The 21,589-nt window shown below is 36.3% G+C and overlaps 1 protein-coding gene across 1 annotated transcript in view; it reads left to right on the top strand.

Moving 5' to 3' along the window:
* ATP8B4 (ATPase phospholipid transporting 8B4 (putative)) overlaps window positions 1–21,589 on the top strand; it is a 180,134-nt gene that overhangs the window by 80,660 nt on the left and 77,885 nt on the right. The window contains exons 11-13 of the mRNA XM_065871723.1: window positions 10,763–10,971; window positions 13,711–13,754; window positions 18,333–18,498. Coding sequence (XP_065727795.1) covers window positions 10,763–10,971; window positions 13,711–13,754; window positions 18,333–18,498 — 419 coding nt within the window. The remainder of the gene's footprint in view (window positions 1–10,762; window positions 10,972–13,710; window positions 13,755–18,332; window positions 18,499–21,589) is intronic.

Raw genomic sequence — 21,589 nt, 5'->3', positions numbered from 1 at the left:
AGTCCAGCCTCCCTCGGCAGATTAGAATCGAAGTCCCTTGGCAGCACGGTGTCCCCGTGTTTTTTTTTTTTACACTGTATACATGTCAATCCCAATCACCCAATTCAGTACACCACCATCCCCACCCCACTGCGGTTTTCCCCACTTGGTGTCCATACGTCTGTTCTCTACATCTGTGTCTCAACTTCTGCCCTGCAAGCCAGCTCATCTGTAACATTTTTCTAGGTTCCAAATACATGCGTTAATACACGATATTTGTTTTTCTCTTTCTGACTTACTTCACTCTGTATGACAGTCTCTAGATCCGTCCACATCTCAATAAATGACTCAATTTTGTTCCTTTTTATGGCTGAGTAATATTCCATTGTATATATGTACCACAACTTCTTTATCCATCCGTCTGTTGATGGGCATTTAGGCTGCTTCCATGACCTGGCTATTATAAATAGTGCTAGAGTAAACATCAGGGTGCACGTGTCTTTTTGAATTATGGTTTTCTCTGGGTATATGCCCAGTAGTGGGATTGCTGGATCATATGGTAATTCTACTTTTAATTTTTTAAGGAACCTACATATAGTTCTCCATAGTGGCTGTATCAGTTTACATTCCCACCAACAGTGCAAGAGGGTTCTCTTTTCTCCACACCCTCTCCAGCATTTGTTGTTTGTAGATTTTCTGATGATGCTCATTCTAACTGGTGTGAGGTGATACCTCACTGTAGTTTTGATTTGCATTTTTCTAATAATTAATGAAGTTGAGAAGCTTCTCATGTGCTTCTTGGCCATCTGTATGTCTTCTTTGGAGAAATATCTATTTAGGTCTTCTGCCCATTTTTGGATTGGGTTGTTTGTTTCTTTAATATTGAGCTGCATGAGCTGTTTATATATTTTGGAGATTAATCTTTGTCCATTGATTTGTATGCAAATATTTTCTCCCATTCTGTAGGTTGTCTTTTTGTCTTGTTTATGGTTTCCTTTGCTGTGTAAAAGCTATGAAGTTTCATTAGGTCCCATTTGTTTATTTTTGTTTTTATTACCATTGCTTTAAGAGGTGGATCAAAAAAGATCTTGCTGTGATTTATGTCAAAGAGTGTTCTTCCTATGTTTTCCTCTAAGAGTTTTAGAGTGTTTGGTCTTACATTTAGGTCTTGACTCCATTTGAGTTTATTTTTGTGCATGGTGTTAGGGAGTATTCTAATTTCATTCTCTTACATGTAGCTGTCCAGTTTCCCCAGCACCACTTATTGAAGAGGCTGTCTTTTCTCCATTGTATATCCTCGCCACCTTTGTCATAGATTAGTTGACCATAGGTGTGTGGGTTTATCTTTGGGCTTTCAATCTTGTTCCATTGATCTAGGTAATTATCTTGATTACTGTAGCTTTGTAGTATAGTCTGAAGTCAGGGAGTCTGATTCCTCCAGCTCTGTTTTTTCCCCTCAAGACTGCTTTGGCTATTTGGGGTCTTTTGTGTCTCCATGCAAATTTTAAGATGATTTGTTCTAGTTCCATAAAATATGCCATTGGTAATTTGATAGGGATTGTATTGAATCTGTAGATTGCTTTGGGTAGTAGAGTCATTTTCACAATATTGATTCTTCCAATCCAAGAACATGGTATATCTCTCCATCTGTTGGTATCATCTTTAATTTCTTTCGTCAGTGTCTTATAGTTTTCTACATACAGGTCTTTTGTCTCCCTAGGTAGGTTTATTCCTAGGTATTTTATTCTTTTTGTTCCAATGGTAAATGGGAGTGTTTCCATAATTTCTCTTTCAGGTTTTTCATCATTAGTGTATAGGAATGCAAGAGATTTCTGTGCATTAATTTTGTATCCTGCTACTTTACCAAATTCATTGATTAGCTCTAGTAGTTTTCTGGTGGCATTTTTAGGATTCTCTATGTATGGTATCATGTCATCTGCAAACAGTGACAGCTTTACTTCTTCTTTTCCGATTTGGATTCCTTTTATTTCTTTTTCTTCTCTGATTGCCGTGGCTAAGACTTCCAAAACTATGTTGAATGATAGTGGTGAGAGTGGACATCCTTGTCTCGTTCCTGATCTTAGAGTAAATGCTTTCAGTTTTTCACCATTGAGAATGATGTTTGCTGTGGGTTTGTTGTGTATAGTCTTTATTATGTTGAGGTAGGTTCCCTCCATGCCCACTTTCTGGAGAGTTTTTATCATGAATGGGTGTTGAATTTTGTGAAAAGCTTTTTCTGCATCTATTCAGATGATCATATGAATTTTATTCTTCTGTTTCTTAATATGGTGTATCACATTGATTGATTTGCATACATTGAAGAATCCTTGCATCCCTGGGATAAATCCCAGTTGGTCGTGGTATATGATCCTTTTAATGTGTTGTTGGATTCTGTTTGCTAGTATTTTGTTGAGGATTTTTGCATCTATATTCATCAGTGATGTTGGTCTGTACTTTTCTTTTTTTGTAGTATTGTTGTCTGGTTTTGGTATCAGCGTGATGGGGACCTCATAGAATGAGTTTGGGAGCGTTCTTTCCTCTGCAATTTTTTGGAAGAGTTTGAGAAGGATGGGTGTTAGCTCTTCTCTAAATGTTTGATAGAATTCACCTGTGAAGCCATCTGGTCCTGGACTTTTGTTTGTTGGAAGATTTTTAATCACAGTTTCAATTTCATTACTTGTGACTGGTCTGTTCGTATTTTCTATTTCTTCCTGGTTCAGTCTTGGAAGGTTATACCTTTCTAAGAATTTGTCCATTTCTTCCAGATTGTCTATTTTATTGGCATAGCATTGCTTGTAGTCGTCTCTTAGGATGCTTTGTATTTCTGCGGTGTCTGTTGTAACGTCTCCTTTTTCATTTCTACTTTTATTGATTTGAGTCCTCTCCCTCTTTTTCTTGATGAGTCTGGCTACTGGTTTATCAATTTTGTTTATCTTTTCAAGGAACCAGCTTTTATTTTTATTGATCTTTGCTATTGTTTTCTTTGTTTCTATTTCATTTATTTCCACTCTGATCTTTATGATTTGTTTCCTTCTGCTAACTTTGGGTTTTGTTTGTTCTTCTTTCTCTAGTTCCTTTAGGTGTAAGGTTAGATTGTTTATTTGAGATGTTTCTTGTTTCTTGAGGTAGGCTTGTATAGCTATAAACTTCCCTCTTAGAACTGCTTTTGCTGCATCCCATAGGTTTTGGATTGTCGTGTTTTCATTGTCATTTGTCTCTAGGTATTTTTTGATTTCCTCTTTGATTTCTTCAGTGATCCCTTGGTTATTTAGTAACGTATTGTTTAGCCTCATGTATTTGTGTTTTTTAAGTTTTTTTCCCTGTAATTCATTTCTAATTTCATAGCGTTTTGGTCAGAAAAGATGCTTGATATGATTTCAATTTTCTTAAATTTACTGAGGCTTGATTTGTGACCCAAGATGTGATCTATCCTGGAGAATGTCCTGTGAGCACTTGAGAAGAAAGTGTAATCTGCTTTTTTTGGATGGAATGTCCTATAAATATCAATTAAATCTATCTGGTCTATTGTGTCATTTAAAGTTTCTGTTTCCTTATTTATTTTCATTTTGGGTGGTCTGTCCATTGGTGCAAGTGAGGTTTTAAAGTCCCCCACTATGATTGTGTTACTGTCGATTTCCTCTTTTACAGCTATTAGCCATTGCCTTATCTATTGAGGTGCTCCTATGTTGGGTTATATATTTATAAATGTTATACCTTCTTCTTGGATTGATCCCTTGATCATTATGTAGTGTCCTTCCTTGTCTCTTGTAACATTCTTTATTTTAAAGTCTATTTTATCTGATATGAATATAGCTACTCCAGATTTCTTTTGATTTCCATTTGCATGGAATATCTTTTTCCATCCCCTCACTGTCCCTGGGTCTGACGTGGGTCTCTTGTAGGCAGCATACATATGGGTCTTGTTTCTGTATCCATTCAGCAAGCCTGTGTCTTTCGGTTGGAGCATTTAATCCATTCACGTTTAAGGTAATTATCGATATGTATGTTCCTATGCCCATTTTCTTCATTGCTTTGGGTTTGTTTTTGTAGGTCCTTTTCTTCTCTTGTGTTTCACACTTAGAGAAGTTCCTTTAGCATTTGTTGTAGAGCTGGTTTGGTGGTGCTGAATTCTCTTAGCTTTTGCTTGTCTGTAAAGCTTTTGATTTCTCCATTGAATCTAAATGAGATCCTTGCCAGGTAGAGTAATCTTGGGTGTAGGTTCTTCCCTTTCATCACTTTAAGTATATCATGTGCCACTCCCTTCTGGCTTGTAGAGTTTCTGCTGAGAAAGCAGCTGTTAACCTTATGGGATTTCCCTTGTATGTTATTCATCGTTTTTCCCTTGCTGCTTTCAATAATTTTGCATTGTCTTTAATTTTTGCCAATTTGATTAGTATGTGTCTCGGCCTGTTTCTCCTGGGGTTTCTCCTGTATGGGACTCTCTGTGCTTCCTGGACTTGGGTGGCTATTTCCTTTCCCATGTTAGGGAAGTTTTCAACTATAATCTCTTCAGATATTTTCTCTGGTCCTTTCTCTCTCTCTTCTCCTTCTGGGACCCCTATAATGCAAACGTTGTTGCATTTAATGTTGTCCCAGAGGTCTCTTAAGCTGTCTTCATTTCTTTTCATTCTTTTTTCTTTAGTCTGTTCCGCAGACTAAAGTGAAATCTACCATTCTGTCTTCCAGGTCACTTATCCGTTCTTCTGCCTCAGTTATTCTGCTATTGATTCCCTCTAGTGTAGTTTTCTTTTCAGTTATTGTATTGTTCATCTCTGTTTGTTCTTTAATTCATCTAGGTCTTTGTTAAACATTTCTTGCATCTTCTAGATCTTTGCTTCCATTCTTTTTCTGAGGTCCTGGATCATCTTCACTATCATTATTCTGAATTCTTTTTCTGGAAGGTTGCCTATCTCCACTTCATTTAGTTGTTTGGGGTTTTATCTTGTTCCTTCATCTGGTATATAGCCCTCTGCCTTTTCATCTTGTCTATCTTTCTGTGAATGTGGTTTTTATTCCACAGGCTGCAGGATTGTATTTTTTCTTGCTTCTGCTGTCTGCCCTCTGGTGGATGAGGCTATCTAAGAGGCTTGATGATAGGCTCTGGTGGTGGGTAGAGGTTACTGTTGCTCTGGTGGGCAGAGCTCAGTAAAACTTTAATCCACTTGACTGTTGATGGGTGGGGCTGGGTTCCCTCCCTCTTGGTTGTTTTGCCTGAGGCTACCCAACACTGGAGCCTACCTGGGCTCTTTGGTGGGGCTAATGACAGACTCTGGGAGGGCTCACACCAAGGAGTACTTCCTGAACTTCTGCTGCCAGTGTCCTTGTCCCCATGGTGAAACAGAGCCACCCCCTGCCTCTGCAGGAGACCCTCCAACACTAGCAGGTAGGTCTGGTTCAGTGTCCCCTGGGATCACTGATCCTTCCCCTGGGTCCTGATGCACACACTACTTTGTGTGTGTCCTCCAAGAGTGGGGTCTCTGTTTCCCCCAGTCCTGTCGAAGTCCTGCAATCAATTCCCACTAGGCTTCAAAGTTTGATTCTTTAGGAATTCCTCCTCCCGTTGCCAGACCCCCAGGTTGGGAAGCCTGACGTGGGGCTCAGAACCTTCACTCCAGTGGGTGGACTTCTTTGGTATAAGTGTTTGCCAGTCTGTGAGTCACCCACCCACCAGTTATGGGATTTGATTTTACTGTGATTGCGCCCCTCCTACCGTCTCATTGTGGCTTCTCCTTTGTCTTTGGATGTGGGGTATCTTTTTTGGTGAGTTCCAGTGTCTTCCTGTCAATGATTTTCCAGCAGGTAGTTGTGATTCTGGTGTTTTCGCAAGAGGGAGTGAGAGCACGTCCTTCTACTCCGCCATCTTGTTTCCTCCGTCGACATTCCTCATCACCAGTATTTTAACAATAAACAAAATCACCAGCTCTAAATCCCCACTAATTTTTACAAGCTTCTTTTTCTCTCTTTCCAAAATCCTAACTCTGATGAAACAAGGGAAGGTTAATGCACAAAATCCACCCTTGTTTTAGAGAGCAGTTAGGAAACTGAAATGTCAAGTTGTGGGAAATTGACTGGAAGTAGTGGCATGTGGTCACAACACCACGAAATGCTTTGGGCCTTCTGGAGCTGTGGTCAGAGCGGGCTCTATTTAAAATGTATCCTACTGGCTCATCTTTGATTCTGAGGACCTCTTATGCTTGTATCCAATTATAAAGTCTGTAGTAAATCCTGCTCTTTGCCAGAGGAGCTATGGTCAGCTTTTATAGCTTTCCTTTTATGTCGAAATGAATAATAAATGCTCATAGTGGCTTACCATCTGCACACGTACAGCTTCATGTGTCCTCACGAAGGAAGTGTATTTCGTATACACTCTTTCTTTGAAGTGCACTGGCATTTTTCATTTAATGATTTTTAAGATTGTTTTTTTAAAGACCAAGGCTAGATTCCCAGGTTCCTTTTCCTTCTAATGTGTCCCCCACAGTGGCAGAATGAAAACCTATTTGGAATAGTCTGAGCCCAAGTTCTCGTCTTGTCACTGCCACTAATAGCTGTGTGACCTTGGAGAAAGCACTTGGCTTCTCTGTGCCTTAGTTTGCCTATGAAATATGTGCTCTAAAATGAGCAGATTGAGATAATTGATTTCTGAGTTCCTTTCTGCTCCAAATAATATCACATTACCTCTAGATAGCATTTCATATTTTACATAAAGTGCTTTCACATGCATTATCTCATTTATGTCTCCCCAAAATCTTTTGAAGTAGTTATTGCTGAACTTCTTTTATAAATGAGATGATTGTTTCAGGATTGTGGAGCTGGTTAGGGACAGAGCCAAGATCCAAACCTAAGTCTTCTAACATTTGGCATATTGTCTGTGTCTTAAGCTGTGCATGATTTATTAATCAGCCAAGACATCAAGAGAAAAAAAAAAAGAGGCTAGAATTTTCTACCTGTTGGTAAGCCATGGTATTGATGAAGATAAATGTGAGCATTTTTGCTCACCAAATAAGAATAGTGATTCTGAGTTCAGCTTGAGGGAAAAAAGCATTCCAGGGAATTTCAGGTTGCTAAGACAGAGATCTGGAAAAAGAGAAATCATAGGTATTTCTGATTGGAGAGATGAAGGCCTTCTACAAAAGCTTCCATTATGCCTTTGAATAGGTACAAGGAATAAATTAGTGCCATGTCACTTGAGGATAAAAGTGTAGACTTTACTTTGAATGCTTAACAATTCCATGTGAGCATAGGACATTGATTTTGGTAGGGTATTTCTATGCTGTCAATTTATCTGTAGTTTAAAACATACCCAGCTACAGTTTTTTAATACATCATCTTAAGAAGTGCAGCTGTTGTACTCCCAAGGAATTAGCTTTTTAGTGTTTTTTCCAAAACAAAAGAAACTCGTTTCTATGTTGCTTATTTTGCCTCAGAATGGGCAGAATCATAAGCCCTGTTCTTTGAGCCTCCAGGCAGAAAACACTAAGCAGCTTGATTATACTGACTCTGTGCATTTGTCTCCTTTTCTCTGCTATTATAAAACAAAGAGCTGAATGTACCATTGTGACTCTCCTAAATGCTCTTTTCCCAAACAAAAAGGATACTCTTCCTCTCTACAGACTATTTTAAGGTCTAAGAATTCAAATTAATTTAGAGTACTTCCACTGACTCGAACTGCAACACAAAAGGATCAAATTCTCCTCTCCATTAATTTTGCTTAGATTTTTAGGGAGATACTTTACTTTTAGATGAATGAAAGCTTCAAGTGATTGATCAGTTACCTGCATAATGCCATTTTTATGGCATTCTTAAGGTCAGGTCTTCATGGACTTTACCAAATGCCTGAATTCTAGTCTTGGTTCTGTGGTTAATTATTTGTGTGACCTTGGGTTAGTCACTTAACCTCTCTATGTCTTAATGTCCTTCTTGGTGAAATTAGGGAATAGAGGGTCAGATTTCTCATTCAACACTAACTGACTGCCTGTGACAGGTAAGGCACTCTGCCTGGTCCATGGTAAGTGCTAATGCTTTCTGAGTGAATGAAAGAGGAAGAACAAAGCTGAGTTAGAACAGCCAGCAAGGAACTTACAAGGAAGTGGGGTGGGAATGATATGAAGAATAAATCATGATAAGATAAGGTATAAATAAATACATGCAGAATATGACATTCATTTTTATATCTTACGATTCTACAGTCATAGTGTGATTTTTTAGTTTGCGTGAAAAAAAGTGTTACCATTTAAATAGCTAGAAAACGAACTGACACCCTACCATTGCTGGGGAGGGAAATATAGATGTGTCATGTACTTATAGAACTAGAAGCATAGGATTTAGTGCCCAGAAAGGACTTGGGTGTCATCTTTTGTCTTTAAGGAGACAAATGTTCAGAGTTAGCATAATCAGGCTGCTGTCAACTTTCTCAATTTACAGATAAGAAAACCTAAGCTTAATTCCCATTAACATCAGAAATAAACTATGGGTCCCTGCTTTATTATTACTATTTTATACTGTTCTGGATCTTCTTGTTAATGTACTAACACATGCAACTAAAATATTTATGAACAAAATGAGACATGAAACTGAAAAAAATCTCTTAGAAAGGAAGAGCGGAGACAATGTGATTATAAACCTAGAAAATCCAAAAGAATAACTGTAAAACTCTTAGTAAGATAATTCAGTGCAATGTTGTATTTTGTAACATAATCACTTTTTTTAATATTAAGAAAAGCTTTTAGTATTAAAAACACTTACCGGGGCTTCCCTGGTGGCACAGTAGTTGAGAATCTGCCTGCTAATGCAGGGGACACGGGTTTGAGCCCTGGTCTGGGAGGATCCCACATGCCACGGAGCAACTAGGCCCATGAGCCACAGCTACTGAGCCTGCGCGTCTGGAGCCTGTGCTCTGCAACAAGAGAGGCCGCGATAGTGAGAGGCCCACACACCGGAATGAAGAGTGGCCCCCCACTTGCCACAACTAGACAAAGCCCTGGCACAGAGACAAAGACCCAACACAGCAAAAATAAATTAATTAATTAATTAATAAACTCCTACCCACAACATCTAAAAAAAAAAACACAACACACTTTCCTTTAAGCCAAAAGCAACTAAAAAATTTTCCCATCAATAAAAAGATACAGTGTCCAGGAACAAATCTATCAAGCTATGGTGTGGACCTATGTGAAAAACAAAGCGAAACAAAACAAAACTAAACTCTTTACCAATAGAAATACTTTTTCAAAATTGAATTCCTGGGGAGATTTATCCTTTTTCTTGAAGTTGTGTTTAAATGTTATAAAATATCCATTCTTTTCAAATAATTAAGAGGTTAATACAACTTTAATAAAAATTCCAAATAAGTTTTATGAGAAAGTTGATACATTGATTCTAAAGTTTATTTGATGAATACATTGATTCTATCAAGAGGAATAAATGAGTGATTACAGCTAAGAATTTTTGAAAAAGAAGAGAATAAAGATGTTCTTACCTCTTTCCAGGTATGCCAAATTTTATAAAGCTACAATGATGAAAACAAGAGGTACATTAACACATTAAGGAACAAAATTGAAATGCCTAAAACAGATTCTACTGAAGAAATAATTTATATGTGACATGCAAGCATCTCAGCACAGTAGGGGAAAGGATTCAATGTTCAAATGGTGATGAATAAACTTTGTAAAAACTGAAATTAGCTTCTCTATGCACATCCTTCAGAAAATTCTAATTGCAATAAATAATTAAACGTGGGGAAAATACCAACAAAAAACTAGAAGAAAAGTATAGATATCTGTATATATATAATCTTGCCATAGGGAAGGCTTAAGCAAAGCTCCCTGAAAAGAAACTATAAACAGAAACTATAAACTATTGATAAATTTGATTGATTAAAGAGAGAAAACTTCTTTGTGTCAAAAATAGTGGAAACAAAATTAAAAGATGAATGATAAACTGGGTAACTATTGGCATAATGTATATAGATACATATGCTATATATATATAGATCTACAATTTATACAAATCAATAAGAAATACACTAATACCTGAATAGGAAAGATGAAATCGGCAGGTAATGCAATTAGATAATTCTGAGGAGAAATATAACTGGCCAATAAAATTTGAAAAAAAAAATTCAACTCACTGATAAGAAAAGAAATGCAGTCATCAGTAATGAGATGCCATTTGACTTGGCATAGACGAAAAGATAATTTTCAGTAATCTAATGGTAGAAACTTACATTGTTGTAACTTTTTGGAAGTTGATTTGGCCTTGTGTACAAAGACTGAAAACGATTATACCTTTGGCTTCAGAAATTCCACTTCTAGAGCTGGAAAATCATAAATCACCACTAGATCATGAGACAGTGCTCTTTTCAATGGGCAAAGTAATATGACAACACAACCTGTTTTTACTCAATAGCTATTATGGTTTGCTTAGTGCTTCATGGAGATACTCCTTTCTACCTCTTTTGGCAAAGTGAAGCGACATCAAACAACTAAAATCTATACAAGAAATCTCTACTAGGCCTGTTTAATGTAAGTAGAGAAGCATGGAACATTCCCTAAGGCTTTATGCAAAGCCAGCTCATTGTTTCAAGGTGCTACAAGCAAATGACTTAGAACATTTTATGAACAGACTCTGCTGAGATGCCTCTGAAGGTCCCTAAAACCTGGAGACAGAGCATCCACATTTTCTTCTAAACTCTGAAGACTTTGGCAGACTTCTTGCTTTGGCAAAGCTTTGTATCTTCTGAAATTGATGGAGTATTTCTCTTTTTTTTCCATTTTAATGATGAAAGTGTGGAAGTAATTCGTCTGGGACACAGTTATTTTATAAACTGGGATCGGAAGATGTATTACTCTGGGAAGGCAACACCTGCTCAAGCTCGGACGACCACGCTCAATGAGGAACTAGGCCAGATTGAATATGTTTTCTCTGACAAAACGGGTACCCTCACTGAAAACATCATGACTTTTAAAAAATGTTCCATTAATGGGAGAATCTACGGTAAGGGAAACAGTTCCTTTTTCCTGGTATTGTTAACAGTCCTTAAAAGAAATAAGCAACACTGTTTTATTTTTTAATTAAAAAAATCTCTGTTTTTCTGATGAATATGGGCACCACCAGCATCTAATAACATAGTGCTTGGCACATAATAAACACTTGCTAAATATTTGTTGGATGAATATTGAATAATTCAGATGATACTTTAAATCTGTTACCATTCATGGGTAGAGATGGGGGTTAGACGTGATACTGTCTAAGGTTCCTTTCAGTGCACCAACTGTGTGATCTGTTCGGTGGTGCTTGATAGACCCATATCCCAGGGAGGACAAGTTCTTCATAGCCTGTTTATCTCAGTAAAAGCAATATTTTATACTTGCTTCCTAACAGCTCTGGAATTGATGTTAGTGTCTGTATTCATAAGAATTTACAGTTCATTCCTGAGAATTCACACTGTATAGGGCTACTCTGAGTGGTCAAACTGTTTCATCAATATCCAGTTGCTATTTGTATGCTTCTTTTAGGATACCTGCTCTGTTTTGGATTTTCAGGCATTCTAGTAATATGTGACCCTTGTCACCCCGACTTTGGCTAGTTAGCAGACAGTTCCTTCTGTTGAGAGCACGGAAGCTTCCCGGAAGGGTGCTGTCGGGTTCCTCTGGACTCCCAATCTCACTTCACTGGACTCTGAGTGTACAGTTTCTCAATACAGAAATCTCAGGAAATAAAGGAAATCTGAGAAAGAGAGGGAAAACTTTCCTTTGTCTCCTGATGGGAAACTTCACACATTGCCAAATATTTTAAAGTAAGATTTGACCCTGAACAAAACTAAGAAATACAGGAAGTTGATTTTCATGCTTTCCTACCTTTTGACCTCCCTCTGCTATCCCACCCCCATAACCCGTGGTCGCCATGGTTTCCTCACCTCTCTTCTGCCCTGCCCCTGTCCTGCCCCACCCTTTTCTGGTAGTGGACCAGATGATTTTTCAAACTGGACTTCCACAAGCCCTCAGTTACATTGTGCATTTCTGATATTACTCTTATTAAGATGATAAATAAAATAGAACCTTTTCTTAAAATTTATTCTTTTGATATTATTTTCAGAGGCTTTCAAAATATACAACCCAAAGAGCAGTTTAAATGAGAAAATTTCTGTTAGAGTATTGGAGATATTTGGAATTTTGTAGACCTTTTGGATTCTTTTGCCATGGCACTTATTGATAATATAATAATTATAATAATATCCCTTCCAGGAAATGACCCTAAAGAAATTATCAGACACGTGGACCAAGATTTATTTGTAGATATGTTTGTCACAGGGTGATTTTTAGAGAAGTCCCTTGCTTTTCACAAAGTATATATCCCAAGATCTTTGCAAATCTCCAAATTTACAAATCCCATGATAGCTTGTGATTTCCCTCATAAAAGGCAGGAAAGTAACTGAAAGATTTAAGTAACCCCTTTAGACCCTTAAATTTATATAGCCATTCTAATTTATAATACATATACTATTACTAAAGCACTCAAAGAATGTTCCAGAATCACTTTTTATCCCCCATACAGTTGGCCTTGTTTATATCATAGATCCAGGCCTTGGGAAAATTTGATATTCTACTCTGATTTATCTAAAGCTTCTGTTTTCTTTCTCAGAACTATTATTTTCTTAGACTTCTTCCATTTTTCTTCACTTTCATCACCGGCCTTGTGAAGAGGCTTTCTTTGGGAGGACCATTTTACACAAAGACAGTTTTATTTTGCTTTTAACATTTATCAGAGTTACAGCATAAAGGGCAATGACTGGCACATAACCATGGTGAGTTTGGGATTTAAATTCCAGGTGCTGGGCTAGGTTCACTCTCTAGCTCAGGGACTCTTCCCACACAGCAGCCTCACAGTATTCTAGATTTAGACCTGAGCCCCAGAAAAACAACCAGTAACTCTTTATCAAGTGGTTTCTGGGTCACAGTATTGTATAATGAAAATAGGTTTGAATTTAAAAACCTACTATGCTGACTTTTTAGTTTTAGTTGAATCATGTCACTTTGAATTCTGTTCTTCAGTCCTGTCCTCTATAAAACAGGAATGAAAATCTGTTTTTTTGTTTGTTTTGTTTCATTTTTTTTACAGGTTTTCGTTCCTGTTTTTAAAACGCCTATATTTTCCAATATATTTGTAATAAGCACATATCGGCTTTATACTAAGAATAGTTATTTTTAAATGTTTGGCACATAGGTGGCTATGTTTTCTGACTGCAGAAGGCTCTGACATGGTTTCATGTTTACTTGCTAATTTGACCTTGCCATTATAGATATTAAAGATGGATCTGGCCCAAACCAAGATAGACAAAGATGTACTCATCAAGATGAGAATTGGTCTGTCTTGGATATCATTTTGGATTCCCCAACAGTGGGTATAAAGTGAAAAACAAAATTTGTCTCTTGCAAACATCATAGATAATGTAACAACAGAATGATAAAATTTACAGATAAACATGATTGCGATCTTATTTTGTTTTAATGTGTACTGCATTTTAGTTCTATCTTGGGCAAACATGAGTATCTTTCTGTGTTAATCGCCATATCTACCGTTACAGTTTGAAAACACTCCTTAAAATGTCTAGGTTTGAACTCATAATGTCATCTAGTAGTAGTGCTTTAATAAACAAGTGTATTTCTTAAAACTAAATGACTAAATCTAGTTTCAATTTCATTTATTTTTAGTTCTCAATTTTTGTTTTTTCAGGTGAAGTACATGATGTCCTGGGTCAGAAAACAGACATGACTAAGGTGTGGAGGTGATAAAATTCATTCTTACTTTTAATTTCAAGTTGTATGTGCTTTTTAAAAATGATAGTTCCTAGACGCCTGATTTCCACTATGACCAGATGAGATACCTAATATGTAACATTAAAAAAATAGATTCATATGGTTCAAAATTCCTTCTCGTACAGGTTTCCCAACTACAGAGTTCCCTGGGTTTTTTTTCTCTTTTAGAGGTATTTATTACATACAAGCAAATATATTTCTCCATTTTTTACATAGTTGGTAGTGAACTATACATACTGTTCTTAACTTTCTTCCTCAACAATGATCAAGATCTTTCTATATCAGTGAAAAAAAAGTGCTCCCTTTTTCTCTTTACAGTGAATAGTAGTTTGTTATACCAATGTTCCTTAATTTATGTAAGGAGACAGGAATGGACATTCAGAATATTTTCAATATTTTGCTTGTAAAGAAAATGCAGCAAAAATAACAGTGTAGGGCTTCCCTGGTGGCACAGTGGTTGAGAGTCCGCCTGCCGATGCAGGGGACACGGGTTCGTGGCCGGGTCCAGGAGGATCCCACATGCCGCGGAGCAGCTGGGCCCGTGAGCCATGGCCACTGAGCCTGTGCGTCCGGAGCCTGTGCTCCGCAACGGGAGAGGCCACAACAGTGAGAGGCCCGCGTACCGCAAAAAAATAATAATAATAAATAACAGTGTATACGTTATATCACATGGATCCTATATTCTCTAACAAGTTCCATTTCTAGAAATGGAACTGCTCAATCAAAATATATGTGCATTTATAATTTGATAAATATTGCCAAATTGTCCTCGTTAGAATTTACCCTGTCACAAGCAATGTACAAGAGTGCTTACTTTCTCCTACCTTCACCAACACAATGTTTTATCAAAGCTTTTGATTTTTGACAAGACTATGTAAAAAGTCACTTTGCTGTGCAGCAGAAATTAACTGCAACATTGTAAATCAGCTATATACTTCAATAAAATAAAAAAAAATTTCGTTCTTTCCTGTTTTAAAAAATATTTATTTATGGCTGCATTGGGTCTTAGTTGCAGCACGCAGGATCTTTTGTTGTGTTGCACGGGCTTCTCTCTAGTTGTGGCACGCGGGCACCAGAGCACACGGGCTCAGTAGTTGCAGTGAGTGGGCTCTCTAGTTGCGGAGTGTGGGCTTAGTTGCCCCACAACACGTGGGATCTTAGTTCTCCGTCCAGGGATTGAAGCCACGTCCCCTGCATTGGAAGGCGGATTCTCAACCACTGGACCACCAGGGAAGTCCCTCTTTCCTTTTTTTATACAAGTATTTGTGGTTATTAATTTCCCTCTGAACACTGCTTTAGTTTTAATTACATGGATTTTGGCCTGTAGTGTATTAAAGTATCTTTATTTTTGTTATGTCAATTTGAATATCCACATTGAACCATGAGTTTTTAAGGAAGAAGTTTAAAATTTCGAAGTGGTTGGGACTCCCCCCCCAACCTTTATTGTACTTTTAATAAAAGAATAGATTTGTATATACACTAATGTGTATAAAATGGATAACCAATAAGAACCTGCTGTATAAAAAAATAAATAAAATTCAAAAAACGAACAAAAAATCCATCACTACTGAAATTACAAGTTATTTTTTCTTGTGATGGAAGTTTTGAAATTCTATTCCCTTAGCAAGTTTTAAATATAAAATAAAGTATTATTAACTATAAAAACAAAGCAAAACAAAATGAAACAAGAAGAATAGATTTGTATTATTTCTACTTTTTTGGACTTTATTTGGGTTTTCTTTGTGGTGTAATATGATCAGTTATTGTCTGTGTTCCAGGGTCCTTAAAAAGAGAGCTTATGTATATTCTGTTTTCAAGGTATAAAATTAGCTGTATATCATTTTAGTTCTACCTTATTAATTATATTATTTAGGTCTTCTGTTTCATTATTTATCTTTTATCTATATTATCTGTTTGGATTAAAGAGGTTAACTAAAGTGTTCTGATAATTTCTCTCTCTCTCTAGCTCCTATATAGCCTGAAGTCTTCATTTTATGAGTATTGATGCTATCTTGAGGTGCATTGATGTTCACAGTGGTTACATTTTTATTATGAATGTGCTCTTCTTTGACTCATTTAATTCTCCTTGGCCTGGATTCAACCTTATTTAATATCAAGGTCATGTCTCCTGGTTTCTTTTGATTTGCATTTACCCACCTCTTATTTTCAATATTCCTAAATAACTTTGTTTTAGATGTGTCTTATGTATAGCAGAGGGTTGGATTTTGCTTTGCATCCAATTTTTTAATAAGTGAGTTTGGGCCATCTACATTGGCTCTGTTAAATATTTTAGGTTATACTTTATGTCTTTATAATTTTTAATAATTCTCTGTATGGACTCTGCTCTGTGTGTGTGCTTCTCTTGTAATATTTAGGAAAGTATTTTATTGTTTCTCTACTGTATACTTTCAAAAGTTTATACAATACTCAATTCTTTTTTCATAAGCAGTGTCTATCAATTTCCTAATATGAAAAATGGTAAAATTATTATATTTATCCTTCTTTCCCTCATATTTTCCTACTGCTTGGACTAATGATGCTTCTTAATCTTAAATATACATAGATTTCTCTTAGTTGATTTGAGTTTTCAAATGATATCTACTGACCTTCAGATACTAAAATGAGGAAATCAGCATCTTCTCCTAATTTTTATCAGTCTTTTCTACATAGTCAATGTATATAATATATATATAATATACAATTATATTATATATATACAATTATATATATTGTATAATATACAATTGTATATACAATTGTATATATTATATACAATTGTATATATTACATGTATATACAATTGTATATATTATATATATACAATTATATATATACAATTATATACAATGTATATAATATATACATTTTGTTTTGCCATCCTAATCTATTTCTTTTATATTTCTTCAGTTAGAGAGATTTGGTGCTTACCACTAACTGCTCCCTTTCCCACTGTTTTTCTTATTTGGCTGAAGTATCCTCTGGTTTCAAGATGGGTTCATGAAAAATACCTGTTCAGAACTATCTGTTGACTTTATATTTGAATGACAGTTTGACAGGCTGTAATCTCTTTAAGTCATAGATTCTTCCCTGGGTGGGGTTTAGGGAAGTCTAAATCCAGTGTGTATTTTACTACTTATTAGTGAGTTGATCATTTTTTCCCCCTTATGTGTGGTTGTTTTCAAACTTCATTACATGAACAAAACAATCTGTGATTAAATAAGTCTCTATGATTCTGGGATAAACACAACTAATGGAGTATCTTGTATACTGGTATGTCTTCTCATATACTTGGATATATAAGTATTATATTTAAAATATTCTGCAGTCTTCAAGACAGAGTGTATATTAAAAGTATTTTCCCATTAACTGCCCTTGCAAAGACATGATCACAGGTCTAGTGCTTTGAATAATAAACTTTTAAAAGTTAGAAGTACGTTTTATGCTTTTCAGAAGTCAGTGAATTAACAGAGATCTAATTTAGTATTGAATTGTCTACTATTTTATTCTGTTCTTTATTGAACCCTATTCTTTCATCTTGCTTTTTTTTAATCAACAAATTTTTAAGTGGACAGTAAACTATTATTAACAATGAGCACAATGTTGTACTGCAGATCCCAGAATTTTTTCACCTTGCATGTCTGAAACTCTGTAATTCTCATTGAACTGCAATTCCCCACTTCCCCATTCTTCTAGTCCCTGGAAACTACCATTCTACACTCAGTTTCTGTGAATTCTACTTTAGATACCTCATATAAATGGAATCATGCAATATTTGTGCTTTTGTGAGTGGTTTATTTCACTTAGCATAATGCCCTCGAGGTTCATTCATGTCATAGCATAAAGATAGGATTTCTTTTTATAAATGGCTGAATAATATTCCATTGTATATATATAACCACATATTCTTTATTTATCTGTTGATGGACATTTATGTTGTTTCTACCTCTTGGCTATTGTGAATAATGCTGCAATGAACACGTGAGTACAAATATCTCAAGATCCTGATTTTAATTCTGTCATTATGTTATGCAGTAACTCTAGTGAGATCAGAGAAAGTACCCTGTAATCAAACACATAAATAGTTTTATAACAGAAAATACTAATTCACACTAAGTAGACTTTTAAAAGTCTATAATTAGGCACATTCCATTCCAGGTCAGATATTGCTGCCAAAATGAGTTCAAGTCAGGTCAGGTTTTGCCGTCAAGTAAGTTTTGAAGAAAACTTTCAGTTTTCAGGGCTTCTTTGTATTTTGGAGTTGAAGTAAACATTTGAGAATCTGTACATCCATTGAATATTTTTCTTTCCCATATGCTTTTGGAAGGTTTACTGCTCTGGTGATGAAGGTTTACATAGCTCTGAAATGAGAAGATAATATTTAACGGTAATGAGGGAACAGAAAGCCATTTTAGTGCCAGGCTTTTGAGGCTGAAAAATCATACAAGCACTAAAAATACTTAGAAGAAGTGTTTTTGAATTTTAAAAGATTGTTGTTGGAATGAAGTCTACAGTTTCGTTGTTGTTGTTGTTCTCCTATAGAAAAAAGAGGCTGTGGGTTTCTCAGTCAGCCCCCAAGCTGACAGAACATTTCCATTTTTTGACCACCATCTGATGGAATCCATTAAAATGGGTGATCCCAAAGTGCATGAATTCCTTAGGTTACTTGCACTCTGCCACACCGTAATGTCAGAGGAAAATAGTGCAGGTAAGTGCAAAGTGTGTCTGAGTAGTGAGCCTTGTTTTTTAAATCAGTATTGATATTTTTATTAAAAATGTTTGGAATTGGAAGGATTTTCTAATTCAGAATATAGCATTGCATGAGGGGTTTACCTATCACTAACGGTTCTTTGTATTTATTTATATTCTGAATGTTTTCCAAAAGATATGGAGAGACTTAAAGGAAAAGAAAAAGAAAAGAAATAGGAACAACAAAAAGATGAGGGCCTAGATATGTCAGTTAAAGGGGATGAAATATCTTTTATGATTGAGCACCGTATTTGACTGTGAGCTTCCTGGTAGGCAGGACAATCAGAGAAACACTTCTTGAGCCACTTAGCTCTTGTTATTAACATGCACATCTAATAGATGCGGATAGCCATCAGGCGTATGCTTCGAATGAATTTTCCCAGTAATGCGACAGATTTACACTGATAGAATACTTGTGTTCCACACTACCAGGATGGTTGTTCAGAGCTCAGAAGAGAACAAAATCACCTGGGCCGCTTTAATATTGAAGCAATGAGGCAGGTAGACAATGGATGGTGAATTGGCTTCTCGCTCCATTTGGGCCCAGTCTATTCCATTTACAAGTTTTATTTCTTTCTACTATCACCTGTTGGGTGAAAATTACCACTCAAGTAATTTCAACTCAAAAGTGAAATATATATAGTCTGCAGACTGTATATATATATATATATGTGTGATATATATATGTATGTGTGTATATGTATGTGCATATGTACATTTGAATATATGTTTTCTTTCTCTCTATATATATTTTTCTTCTTTTTTTCTTTGTTGGGACTGCATTCAAGCCATAGTTTTGTCCTTGATGATGCTGGACTAACTCATTCCTCTGATTTTAATTGCTGTGAGGATTCACATAATTATATTTATAACTTAAACTGATATTTATAATACTAATGTATCTGAGGATAGCACAATGCCTTCAAGTAAATTTCTTTTATCTCTGACTTTTTAATTTCATTTTTAAAGGTCTATTTTATTTTAATAGCGATTTGTTTTCATTTCAATATCATGATATTTTCTTAGATCTCTTTGAGGATATTAATTATTCTTAATTTGAAATCTTCTTTTGTTTCCTCTATTATGTTTCATTTTACGGAATGTCATTTTTTGAGTTGTGTGTCTAACTTTCATGTTGTTCTCAAACGTTTGATGGTTTGTGGTTGCCTGTTCCTACTTGTGTTTGAGAATCCCTGTTTGCCTCTTGGTGAACGTAGGTTCTGATTACAGTGGCCTGTCTCCCAAGATTGTGGGGGAAAGGCACAATACGTAGATCATCTTCTGGGTATGGGGTTCCCCTCTCCTGGAATTCATATGATACCTCGGTTTAGCTATCTTACTTTTTCAGATCTAGTGCTAGGAGTCTGTGCCAGAACCCTAATGTGAGACAAAGTTATACTTAAGGTCTGGGCTGGAAGAAAATATCAGAGTCATGGAGTTCCTTTCTCTCATTAATTTATTTCTCTTATCCTTGTGGAATTCTAAAGCTACTTCTGGCTGTTTTCAGCTTTGGTCTCCAGCCCCAGCATTCAAATTTTAAAAGTTTCCTTAGGTGGATTGTGTACTTTGTGTAGAAGAACATTTTCAAGGTTTCATCCTGGGGCAAATGTCACTGCAGCCCGCTGTTCGGAGTAAGCTGGCAGGAGGAGGAGCCCAAACGGTCTGGGAGAGCTGAATGGAATTCTTCAAATAATTTTATTCATGGTGCTTCCAAGACCACTTCTGCTTTTCTCATTTGTTGACTCTGATTTGGAGACTCTTTGGGGGTTGCTCTGACCTCTGTATTAATTTTCTTTTTCAAATGCTTTGAGCTGTGTTTTTCTCCTTTCTTATTTCTTCATTTATCAAATCTACTTTTTATCTTTCAGACGTTTCCCAGATTTCTAGTTTACTGACAATATTCATTCTTCTTTTTTTTTTAAACATCTTTATTGGAGTATAGTTGCTTTACAGCGGTGTGTTAGTTTCTGCTTTATAACAAAGTGAATCAGCTATACATATACGTATATGTATCCCCATATCCCCTCCCTCTTGCATCTCCCTCCCACCCTCCCTATCCCACCCCTCTAGGTGGTCACAAAGCACTGAGCTGATCTCCCTGTGCTATGTGGCTGCTTCCCACTAGCCATCTATTTTACATTTGGTAGTATATATAAGTCCATGCCACTCTCTCACTTCGTCCCAGCTTACCCTTTCCCCTCCCCGTGTCCTCAAGTCCATTCTCTACGTCTGCATCTTTATTCCTGTCCTGCCCCTAGGTTCTTCAGAGCCACTTTATTTTTTTTCGATTCCATATATATGTGTTAGCATACAGTATTTGCTTTTCTCTTTCTGACTTACTTCACTCTGTATGACAGACTGTAGGTCCATCCACCTCACTACAAATAACTCAATTTCGTTTCTTTTTATGGCTGAGTAATATTCCATTGTATATATGTGCCACATCTTCTTTATCCATTCCTCTGTCGATGGACACTTAGATTGCTTCCATGTCCTGGCTGTTGTAAATAGAGCTGCAATGAACATTGTGGTACATGACTCTTAAAGGGGGCACTGATTTTCAGTTTACCTTTATACTGAGAGAGTATCCTTTCTGGGGGCTCAGTTTTAAGAGATGGTCTCCCATTAGACTTCTTTCCCTGGCCTGTGTCTTTTCTAACCAAAGGCTTGAGAGACTGGAAACCAATGAGCAAGTCCTCTTGGTTTAGAAAATGCTCTTCATTTATTCCTTTTTTTTTTTTTCAGTCTTTGACCTGAACAATGACTGCTTTCTAATCAGTCCTGGGTGCATTCAAAAATATTTAAATATTTTGCCTTTATGGAATATGTAGCTCTTTGCAACAGGGGAGGTTGATCCTGGCACCTACTCCACAGTGTTGCCAGAAGTGGGAGTTATCATATCATTTCATGGGTAGATCAAGAAATTGCTTTAACTTTTTCTCTTTTTGGAATTTCGAAAATTAATTTATGCCTGTTGTAGCAAGTGAAACTGTACAATACAAAGATTTATAAAGGCAGAGCTAATAATTTCTTCCTGATTTTAATTTCAC

This window comes from Phocoena phocoena, chromosome 2 (genome assembly GCF_963924675.1).
Source record: "Phocoena phocoena chromosome 2, mPhoPho1.1, whole genome shotgun sequence".
Lineage (NCBI taxonomy): Eukaryota > Metazoa > Chordata > Mammalia > Artiodactyla > Phocoenidae > Phocoena > Phocoena phocoena.
The sequence above is the reverse complement of the archived record's forward strand: the minus strand, read 5'-3'. Positions and strand labels throughout refer to the sequence as shown.